The sequence below is a fragment of the Humulus lupulus genome, chromosome X (genome assembly GCF_963169125.1).
Source record: "Humulus lupulus chromosome X, drHumLupu1.1, whole genome shotgun sequence".
NCBI classification, from domain to species: Eukaryota; Viridiplantae; Streptophyta; class Magnoliopsida; order Rosales; family Cannabaceae; genus Humulus; species Humulus lupulus.
The window spans coordinates 133,409,042-133,421,095 of NC_084802.1; the positions used below are offsets into that span (position 1 = coordinate 133,409,042).

The following is a 12,054-nucleotide window of genomic DNA, read 5'->3' on the forward strand; positions in this document are numbered from 1 at the left end:
AGAGGTTCTTCGCGAACCATGAAGATTGATCGGGCAGAGACATGATAACACTTTCGGGTGCTCTTTTGATCTCCCTATACTGTCCCTACTCCACCGTTATCACATGGGAACTTCATGCATAGATGGTGGATAGAGGTAATGGCACCAAAGTTGACTAGAGCGGGGAGCCCAAAAATCACGTTGTACGCAGTGGGACAATCCACCTCTACAAAGGTGCAGTATTTGTACGACCTCTGAACATTGTTCCTATACGTGACAGGGAGTTGAATCTTGCCCATGGGGAGAAAAGAATCCCCATTGAAGCCGTAGATCTATGTTGGACACGATGCTAGGTTCGCTTCTATTAGGCCAATCGATGTGAAGGCCGGCTTAAATAGGACATTGACAGAACTACCATTGTCCACCAACACTCAGGATACTCTTTTATTGGCGATTTGGGCGTCAATGACCAAGGGATCATGATGCGAGAAGTGGACATTCCAGGCATCCTCCTCTGTGAACATTATCAGCAGATTCATCATCCTTGGGTACTGGGCCGAAGTCTAGACCAACGCACATACCTCATGGTCATGGTCGAGTTCACTGAGTTACCTCTTCTAGTCACTCCAGGATGGTCCTCTCAGGTGTGGGCCTCCTAATATGGTGGCTACGTGGCCATCTACTCAAGAGGGGGGGGGGGGGGGGGCAGTTTCGGGTGGATATGGCATCCCAGGTCCTGGAGCCATAGGGCCTTCAGTCGGTTGCACTATTGAGGCCCCCTTAGGGGCCTGTGCTCCTGGTCCTGGGGCGTACCCTCCCTGAGGAGTTCTGAATGGTACTTGTGCTCCCTGGGCCAAAGGTTGTCCGGGAGCCGTGGGCAATCTTGGAACTCCAGTTGGCATCCTGACCCATTGATGGAGGTGTCCCAGCTTGAACAAATTCTCAATCTCATCTTTCAGATGACGACACTCCTCAGTTGTATGGCCTACGTCCTTGTGATAGTAACATATTTTGTTCGCATCCCTCGGGTTCTTTTTCCATTTAAACAATGGACATGGTTTTCTGTAATGGACTATATTGCCTGTTGCAAGGTAGATTTTCTCCCGGGTATCCACCAAGTTTGTATGTTCTGTGTATTGGGGTGTTGGGGGAGAGTGAGATAACACTACCACAAGAAATAGAATCTACACAAAATTTGGATTGACAGAGACTTAAAAAAGATTGAGAAAGAACATGCAAACCCAAGTAGAACAATGGTGTACTTCAACTTTGATGAAGCTTCAAAACCCTAGGCAAGACCACCACTTTGAACAAATTCTTTAAGCAAACAAACACAAACCAAGGCTTATACACATTTCAAAATGTTGTCCTAATACTCTATTTCCAAGCCACCATTGACGCTTGAGGCCTTCTCTTTAGGAAATGAGGATTGAGTTTGAACAAGACTTCAACTCTCAAAGACAAGCACTTCCTTGGAGAGTTCTTGGAGAAAACTTAGAGATTCTTGGAGCTAGAGAGAGAGAGGGTAGGGAGAGATTGGAGAGAGTGAACAAGTCTTCCAAATCACTATTTTTTACCCATATATATAGCAGGCACCGTCATTATATCTAACCAATAGAATTAGACTTGAAAAACATGTCATTTAGAGCATTTACAATATCTCACGTAATACAGTAGGCGACGCGTCACCTGCACGCAGGCGATGCATCGCCCGTTAGGGTTTCTGGAAACCCTAGCTTTTAGGCGATGTCTCGACTTTTGGGTGGCGATGTATTGCCACCCTCTCTGACTTTGGACACTTCCAAAGGTCCCACAAATGCTCTAACTGCCATAAAACTTTTTGGGAACCCTTAGATACTCTCATGTATCACTTTGGACCCAAATTTGCATTTTATAAGTGCCAACAATTGAAACTCAAATTTACATCTTCATTATGTGAATTCTACTAAGTGTTTATAGCTTGCTTGTATTTTAACACTTATCATTTGTATATTACCAATCATAACAATCCTCCACTTGGTTAAATGCAAGCCACATTCTCTAGCTTAAACAGTTTTGGTGCATAAAATAAAGTGTCTTTCGGTTTGAATATTACCTTAGTGAAAATACCATAAAGTCTTATCAAAATCATTAGTTGCTTAACGCTTGAACCAAATATTCAATATGATAACACCGGTGATACCTCACATACCTCTACCACATCTTTTGTTTTCTCACTTTCTCACTTAGCACTATCATGGCCATGTGCTCATCTCTTCATGGACTTTCCGGGGAGAAACTCCAACTCCCATGAGAGGGCGACACTACCTCTAAGTTCACATAGGTGAAGTTCTTACAGCATCTTTGCTACCTTTATAGAGACTTGTTACACTTAACTAAACTTCATTAAAACTCCTAGGCTTAACCCTAACTCGGTAGCAACCAACACTAACCATCTTGGATGGAACTCATCATAACACTATATACTAACCACTTTATTATTGTAAAGTTTATGTTCAAGTAGTACACAGCTACATTAACACTAGTACTACTTCATATATATATTAGTATATAGTTACACTAAGTATATGAAACTTGCATTCAATGCATTCTCTTTTATAATACGAGAGTAGTTGTGTTCAAAATTAAGGCTCTTAATGTTAGTCCAAAGAAAGAAATTATTACATACAGTTGTGTGGATTAATGCCATATAACATGATGAGTGACCAAAAGAAGGTTTAATGAAGTTTTAATTTCTTTTTTTAAGACATTTGATAAGCAGATACCACTTGGCAAGATTGGAGGCATTGAAGGATATAGGATAGAAATGAATTATATACTTCTATGGATTATATACGCAAAAGCTATTGAGAAGTTTGAGAATGAGGTGTCCAAAGCAATGTTTCTAAAGATGCCAAAGCATAGAAGAATAGATTGGTTGCTGAATTTGAAGTGAAAAGTTTAGACTTTGTTTAGCTATGAACAAGATGACTTTGTTTAGCAATCAACTTTAGTTTTGTTTAGCTATTGACTGGATGAGTTTGTTAAGTTATTGACTGGATGACTTTGTTAGCTATTGATCGTATGACTTTGTTTAGCCGTTGAAGGGATGATTTATTTTACTTATTTTGTTTTATACGTGAAATGACTCATGTTCGTGATGAAATTGTTGATCATATATGGAGAGCTAATCGACGATAGTAAGATTGAGTAAAGACATTAGTTGATTGTTATGATTCGTTTAATACTTTATTTAAGTTTGGACAATTATCAGTTCATACGTTTTATTTTGATTTTGTGTTATCTCATGTATAGATATTAAGTTTTTGAAATTTGAGATTACTTGGATCTTTTTTTTACTATAATTTGCTTATTTTTTATTTTAAAATAATAAAAAATGGTCACAAAAACTATTTTTATTTTTTAGTTTAGAAAATAAAAATAAAAAATAAATATTTCAAAAAAAATGTTTACCAAACATGTTTTTTATTTTTTAAACAAAAAATAAAAATATAAGTTGCCAAACGCATTTTTATTTTTATTTTTAAAATACAAAAAACAGAAATGATTACCAAATGCTTTTTTATTTTATAAAAATAAAAAAAAACATAAAACAAAAGCATATTTTTATTTTTGAGGTTAAAAAATTTTAAAACAAAAATTTTACAAAATTCAACCTTTATGTCTACAAAATTAAAGAGTTTGATTTTTTTGATTGAAATAAAAAATTTGAACATAAATCAATAATTTATGTAACATGATATTATTATATAAACACATAAGATAAAAAATAACAAACTAAATATTTTAATAATTATTTAAATAAGTATATAGTCTAGTTTATTGAACATTAATATAATACATCTAAAATTGAGTACAACATTTCACGTTTGTAATAAAATTTCATAAAAATTATCACAATAACAATTTAAAAATGTCATAATATCTTTGACAACACTTTTATAATATCATTAATTTTAATTTATATGACATTTAATATTAAAATATCATTATTTATTTTTAATGACACTTTGTCTCGATATTTTCAAAAACATGTTATCTTATATAAATTTTTAAGACATTAAAAAGAAAATGTCATAAAAATTTTATTGTTAAAAGTACTTTTTGTTGTAGTGATTCCGTAACAGACTAGATGCCAGGCGACACATCGTCTAATACTTTTCTCTCTAGGGTTTTGAGAGCCCAAGCAATGCGTCGCCTCTTAGGAGGTGTCATATTATCGATACCTCTGTAATATGACTCCATGAGATGCCTCAAAACACCTCCAAATAAATATTTTGAACACAAAAGTTTGATTTAAAAATACTTATACTCAAAATCAACTTTCACATATTTACTTTTGTGAAATTATTATTATTTTAGCATATATTCATACCTAAATAATTCTACCATATATTTAACCAATCTCAACACTTAGTGAGACAAAACCAAAGCTCTTTTGAATGTTCCAGAAAGAGAAATGCTTAAGCATTAGTGTAAATTAGTTTAATATTGAGAGCAAAAGATGTATATCAATACCTGCTACTTTTACCTTATAAAACTTCAAATACTAATAAATGGAATTTGTATTCGTTATTTAAAAATAAAGAACATTTCAATAGTTCAATGCATTTATCATACAAAAATTTTATAAATTGAAGTTTACACCAAGTACCAAAAAAAAATCTAATAAGACTATTTAAGTACATATCACATAAACTACGTGGTCGCATACTAATTAAGTATATGGTTAATTTTGCTTCTTTTTTTTTTGGTAATACAATAAATTATATTATACATATAAAAAGTGAAAATAGAAGCCACTTCAACGTCACACATATTTTAAGTATTTTTTGTCTTGGTTGGGGGCGAAAACGTATTAGAAAGAAGAGGAGGAGAAATAATAGTTTTTTTTGTCAACATGTGGTTCAGCAGGCGTAGGCTAAGGCTACTGACTACTAACCTGGCGCAATTTAGCATTGCAACGTAGATGTTGAGCTGTAAAATTGTCGTTTTGAGACTTTTAGTTGTGAGAGGGCTATAAAAAGTGTCACGTTGTCTTGATAATTCTCCTCGTGGGTGGGTCTGTTTCCAAAACTCAAAGCCATTGTCAAAAGGCGTGAACAGCGAAGGAGAGAGAGAGCCGAGAGCGACTGGAACGCCGCTGTTGTCGTTTTGGTCTCTGTAAGGTCGCTTCGGTCAGCAGTCGGAAATGGTGGATCAGTTCGTGATTGGTTGGATCTCAGTCTCGTTGCTCAGCCTTATTGCGTTCTACAATCTGGTCCTCAAGAACAAGACTCCAACGGATTCGTCGGGGAAGATAACCGAATGCGTCCAGAATAATATCACGGCCATTAGCGGCGAATGCCAATCCAAAGATGGCGATGTAGACGTAATTATCGTTGGAGCCGGTGTCGCCGGCTCTGCTCTTGCTCACACACTCGGCAAGGTAAATTTATCAGTTTTCTTGTTTTTTTTTAATTTTTCCTCCTGAATTTTCTCTGCAATCAAACGAATCCATAATCTTTTATTATGTTGTTTTTGGCTTCTAGTACTAGAGACAGCTTGAATTCTTATATTATACATCTATCATCAAGTTAATTGAAAAACAAACGAAAAAAATCAAAACGAAACACACGGCTTAAGGCATTGATTATTTTATGATATAATTTTGTAAGTTTTGGAGTTTGGATTATTCATCAATTTATCTGTTTTGTAGCTCTGAAAAACAAATTTCAGAGAATTTTTAAATTTATCATGCTTAACTGTTACAGCTGACTTTATGGGATTAGAGATATTAATGTACTTGTAATCATTGTCAAGTGCTTATTTTCATTTTAATTTTTCTAGATTCATGAATTAAACTTTCAAAGGAGATAAATACGTAGGAAGATCGTATGTGCTTAACGATGCCGTAGATATGGCGCCTGTACTCTGTAATAGTTTTTGATTCCCCGAGAAGATTTTTTGATGTTGACGTCGCATACAACTAGTATAATTATATATTAAGAACATGTAGTTTTGGAATTTTTTTCTTTGCGTAGTTAGCGACATGACCAAAGCTCCGACTGGAGGCTTTTAAAAAAAATTTGTGTTGCGATCACCTAGATGAGTTTTTAATCCGACCAATTTTGGTTTTTATTTTTTATTTTTATTTTTATATCTAGCGGTAGGAAAATAATCCTTAAGAAATCTTCTCAAGTTCAATCATATGAAATAGGAGATAATTTTGGTCAATTTCATGTCATTCACATGGAGATATGGAGTACTATAGCTATTTTTTTTATTCTTTCTATTATTGTTATTAGATATTTTCCCCAAAAGAAAGCACCAGTAAATAATCGGAGACTTTGTGTGTTCACTAATTTGATACAAATAAATTATCTTTGTAGCAGGCTTGTTGGACTTTTTATTATCAATTTGCAATTTTTTATTTCATACTTTCAACCATTGTTAATAATTTTTTTTTTAGAATTATACTTACGCCCGTGCTTGATTGGGACTCAAGCATTTGAAAAAGTGAGCACACAACCGTTCTATAGAAGTACTCGGCAATAAATTATTTTCGCATGAAAGAGTTTAATATTATCTTTAATTACAGCAGCCAAATTTTAAGGGGAACTAGTGCCTAAGCAAAATAACTTCATGCTTAAGGCGCAATTTATGTATCTTTTGGCCAACTTTTGTGAATTGGATATTATTACACATTTAGATAAAAATCTGGCATATTTAAGTATGTACAGTAGACCCTATCGTTTGCCTGCTACCAAATTATGGTTGTCAATTTCTAGCAAAATAAAAAAAAATTATGGTTGCCCATAGCATAACTTATTGGCTACTGACTCATGTTGAATACTACGGTCTAGTTTTATCGCTATGTAGCCTATTTTACACTGCCTAGTCAATTTGGGTGAGATCAATTTGCAAATAGATTATTGGTCTTCAAGTGCAGGTCGGACGCCGAGTGCATGTGATTGAAAGAGACTTGACGGAGCCAGACAAAATTGTTGGTGAACTACTGCAACCTGGAGGCTATCTCAAATTAATTGAGTTGGGACTTCAAGGTAAATTCTGTCTGAACTTTGTACCTTGCTGGATTATTTGTGATGGCACAAGTATGTGCTTGATAATGAGTACTTTCAGATCGTTTTATTGTTTTCTATGGAGGTAGAAATAGTTTTTAAACGAAGGTCAGATTGTATCTGAATGCAGATTGTGTGGAGGAACTTGATGCTCAGCGTGTGTTTGGATACGCTCTTTTCAAGGATGGGAAATACACTCGACTCTCTTACCCCTTGGAGAATTTTCACTCAGATGTGTCTGGAAGGAGCTTTCATAATGGACGTTTCATTCAGAGGATGCGGGAGAAAGCTGTTTCTCTTCCAAAGTATATATTTTGCCATTGTAAATTAATGCCGCTTTCTTAATATCCTTGGCTTTTTGTTTGTCAGCTGATATTATATCTTGCCTTTCATTAATTGTAATATCCTTTTTTTTTTATGTTTTTCTTCTTCAGTGTACAACTAGAGCAAGGAACAGTTACTTCACTGCTTGAAGACAATGGAACAGTTAAGGGGGTGCAGTACAAGACTAAGACTGGCCAAGAAATGATGGCATATGCTCCTCTGACTATTGTTTGCGATGGCTGTTTCTCAAACCTACGCCGTTCGCTTTGCAATTCTAAGGTTGTTGCCTTTCATTCTTGTCAGATTGTGAAATTTGTATGAAGCAGCTAAATTCTAAGTAGGGATAAATTGGATTCATGTTTATACGGGAGTCAGCAAGTTTTTCCCTAACAAGTCCTCAAGAATTTAAAGTCTCATGTCTGTTTTGTTCTACAGGTTGATGTGCCATCTTGTTTTGTTGGTTTGGTTTTGGAAAACTGCAACCTTCCATATGTAAATCACGGGCGTGTTATACTAGCAGATCCTTCTCCCATTTTGTTCTATCAAATTAGTAGTACAGAAGTTCGCTCTCTGGTTGATGTTCCAGGACAGAAGGTTCCTTCTATTTCAAATGGTGAAATGGCAAACTACTTGAAGACTGTGGTTGCTCCTCAGGTTTATACTTGCTCTACTGCATCAAAATATTTCTTTCTGTTTGCCACTTTTTTCGTTAGTGAATTTACATGCCATCTAATTAAATTGTTTCAAACTGACCACATTATGTCATTTTGCAGATTCCTCCTCAAATTTATGATTCCTTTGTGGCTGCAATTGACAAGGGTAGCATAAGGACAATGCCAAACCGGAACATGCCTGCTTCTCCCCAGCCTACCCCTGGAGCCCTGCTAATGGGAGATGCATTCAACATGCGCCATCCTCTAACCGGTGGAGGAATGACTGTGGCATTGTCTGATATTGTTGTCCTCCGTGATCTTCTAAAGCCTTTACATGATCTAAACGATTCATTTAGTCTCTGCAAATACCTCGAATCCTTTTACACTTTGCGAAAGGTAGCTCAATTAACATGTTGACGTCATAATTGAACTGGTTCAGATCTCTGATGTTGCCATTTTCAGTTGCATGGTGCAAGTATCATAAAATGTCAAGATTTATAGTAGCATTCAATATACTTTGCTCAACTTATTAACACCTTAATTCTTCCATTTTGCAGCCAGTAGCATCCACTATAAACACATTGGCTGGAGCTCTGTACATGGTCTTTTGTGCTTCACCTGATCAAGCAAGGAAGGAAATGCGTGAGGCTTGCTTTGATTATTTAAGTCTTGGTGGAGTTTTCTCAACAGGACCAGTCTCTCTTCTTTCAGGATTAAACCCTCGTCCATTGAGCTTGGTTCTTCATTTTTTTGCTGTTGCAATATTTGGTGTTGGTCGATTGTTGCTTCCATTTCCGTCGCCTAAGCGCATCTGGATTGGAGCCAGATAGATTTCGGTGAGCATAGATTTTCTTTTGTTTTTCTTCTTTCCCCTTTCTAAATTCTTTCCAAATGTTAGAAAGTAGAAATCTTAAAGCCAAGATGTTTCTCTGCAGGGTGCCTCAGGAATCATCTTCCCGATCATCAAGGCGGAAGGAGTAAGGCAAATGTTCTTCCCTGCAACTATTCCAGCTTATTACAGAGCCCCTCCTGCTAGGTGAAAGCCAGTTGGTTGGACATTACAAAGACATACACACACACTAGAGAAGGCAAACGTTGAGTCTGCTGTTATCATATACATTCATTATCTTGTTTGTACCTCTCATCCCCTCCCCTTGCTCCAAAAGAATTTGGGGAACAGTGTAATGCTTCACCACTATTTGTGCTGTAAACGAACGTTTTAGTGTCTAGGACTGTTCATAACTTTATTTTTTATAATATAATATAATTTCAAAATCCAAATTTTGTCATTCTTTTTTGTTGAGTTTTCCATCAAAACCATTTTCTTTACAATTTATCATCCGTCAACAAGCAAAAATTGTAATCTACATTCTGGTGTCAATCAATACATATGTCGAACCATGTAATCGTTTGGCATCCATGAAAGCCAGCTCTATGAATCTTTATTTTTTTTTTTAGCGTAAAGAGTTTTTAGAATTTAATGTCAAACGGCAAAAAATTTAAGTATTTATGCTAAACTTTTTTTAATAGAAGAATCGGAGCACCAAGTATGCCAACCAAACTTTACCTGATAAATTTGGTATGTATTTATCCGTTTCTATATATCTTAAGCATCAACTTTCATCATTGTATGCAGCTTATTTGTTGGTTTTGGAAATGAACCAGGTGTAAACTTGTAAACACAATATGAGCATCATTGATATGGCCCAATAAATTCTTAAGCGGTGGCAATAATAAACAGGCTATGTTATATTCACAGAGAGACAAACACAACTAGTAAATAAAAGATAACACTAAAGTATTGAAGAGGTGGATTTTGTGAAATTAAAATGATAGATTAGAGAAAGTGATTAGATAAAGAGCATGGGAAGATAGAGAAGCAGGGCTGTAAATCCTATATATTGATATTAATTCAAAACACAGTTGCAATTCTACACCCTTAATTGCAACTGGAAGATTTATATGTTAAAAGCGCGAATTAATTAATATATATTAAATTGAATCTAACTCCTAATTTCATAGCATATCATATTATATATCCAAGAGCGACAAAATACCAATGGCAGAATGCACTAAAAGACATACAATATAACAAATATACTAAAATAAATCAACAATCTAAGTTACATATGAAAAGCATGACTGAACTTATGTAAAAGATGCTAAATAATTTTAGAAAAGAAATTACAAGATGAGAAATAAAATAATTAATGAGATATGAAAATGAAGCATAAGAAGAATCAATATCACTGTTGAGAATGAGAAGTACAATAACTACACTCTAACTTCACCAATATTTCTAAAATAGTTCACTCATTTTTGTCACCTAAAACAAGCAAAACTAAGCTAGAAAGCAACAAAATAACAAAGTGTATTTTTCCACTATAAAATCTGATGATTTTTCCCTACATTTGGCTCTCTATTTATAGTGGAAATAGGACCCAAAATGTGTAAAATTGTGCACAAAAGAAATGGGAAAATGACTCAAAAAGCTGATGAAAATGGGACAAGCGGGACACTTGTCAAGCTCAGATTGGCTTTGGAAAAGTGGCTGCTAGTGGAGTGGGGACAAGGAGGCCATGTGGCGCTTTCTAACTGGCTCGGTAGGAGGCGTGGGACCGTGGCATCAGGCGGATAGGACAACTCGTCAGATCGTGGCAGGCGCACATCAGGGAGGCTTCAAGCAGCTCGGCTAGTTGGGCTGCTGGCTCACGTGGCTCAGAAGGAGTGGCTGCTGAAGGCTTTGGGCCTAATTTGCTCAACAATTGTCTTCAAAAATGTCATTTGTTTCTATTCTTTCTTCTTCATTTTTCTGTGTCAAAATACATTTTATTTCCTGAAAATTTGAACACAAATTAAATTAAGAATAATATTTTCAAATATAAAATATATTACAATAAATTCATGAAAATATTAATTAAAATTAATTTATTTTAAACTTTAAAACTAATAAAATGATATTTTTGAGCATTAATCACAACCCCCAACCAACTTATTGCTAGTCTCTAGCAATTCAAGGGAAATGATAAATGTCAACATGATATATTTCAGGTCAATTTTTTTAAAAGAACCTAAGTATTAACACAAAATGTTAGTAACAAGTCGACAAGAGTTATCAAAATTACTTTGAACAAATCTAGAGTTGTGAGTGTGTGCACCAAACTTGTACCTTCTTACCGCAAACCATAGCACATAAAACCTTCGAAATTATGCCGAGTAAAAGTCTCAACTCCATTAACATCTCATGTAATTGAAAATATTTAAAGTTAAGGGTTTCGCTCATGGAGTTGGAAATAAAGAAGTAAACACTCTTCAAATGGATATAAATTTAGAAAAAATTCTTAAATAATTATTGAAACGAAGATAAGAAATAAACTATTTGGACAACCATCATAAAAAGTACCACAAAATCAGTTTTTCAGGATTTCTAAGTTAATAGATAATCTTTACATTTTTTCTAAAAGCCAAAAATAATACACACATTTTTTTTAAAACATAAGGAACATAATTGAAAATGATAGAACTATTGCTCTTGTGCTATTTTTTTTTTCTTCTTCTTCTTCTCTTTTTTTTTTTTTTTGATGAAGAACATAAGAAAAATAACAAAAAAAGGCTCTCTAATGAGATTTGTCTATAGAAATAATTATCCCTTAAACATCATCCATTCATACCACAATACCTTGTTCAAATAAGTATAACTATTTCTAAGAATCAATAAAAATTCAAAAGTTGTTTTCTCAAGTCTCACCTCTCATAGAAAAGAATGAATTCTTAAACATGGAAAATTTCTAAGCAAATATGTGCTAACAACCATCTTACCACAATGTTTGGCATGTGCATTAGGTAACTCTAGAGAAACTCTTAGTAATAAAGATAACAAAAATTGACTCAAAAGTAACATTTTGCAAGAATAAATAAGTAATTTTTAAAAAAATTGACCGTGAAAATATTAATATGACAAAAATCAACATGAATGTGCATGAATATGCTCACTACCCCCAACCAACATCAGGCAATGTCCTTATTGTTTAAAAATA

At 34.6% G+C, this 12,054-nt stretch overlaps 1 protein-coding gene across 1 annotated transcript; it reads left to right on the forward strand.

Annotated features, from left to right (window-relative positions):
* The first annotated feature begins 5,020 nt into the window (after nucleotides 1-5,020).
* On the forward strand, nucleotides 5,021-9,472 carry LOC133803261 (squalene monooxygenase SE1-like). The gene is made up of 8 exons (XM_062241231.1): nucleotides 5,021-5,407; nucleotides 6,911-7,022; nucleotides 7,171-7,345; nucleotides 7,475-7,643; nucleotides 7,800-8,018; nucleotides 8,138-8,413; nucleotides 8,575-8,853; nucleotides 8,953-9,472. The coding sequence occupies exons 1-7, from the start codon at nucleotides 5,171-5,173 to the stop codon at nucleotides 8,845-8,847; spliced, it is 1,461 nt and encodes a 486-aa protein (XP_062097215.1). The 5' UTR covers nucleotides 5,021-5,170; the 3' UTR covers nucleotides 8,848-8,853; nucleotides 8,953-9,472.
* The last annotated feature ends 2,582 nt before the right edge of the window (nucleotides 9,473-12,054 follow it).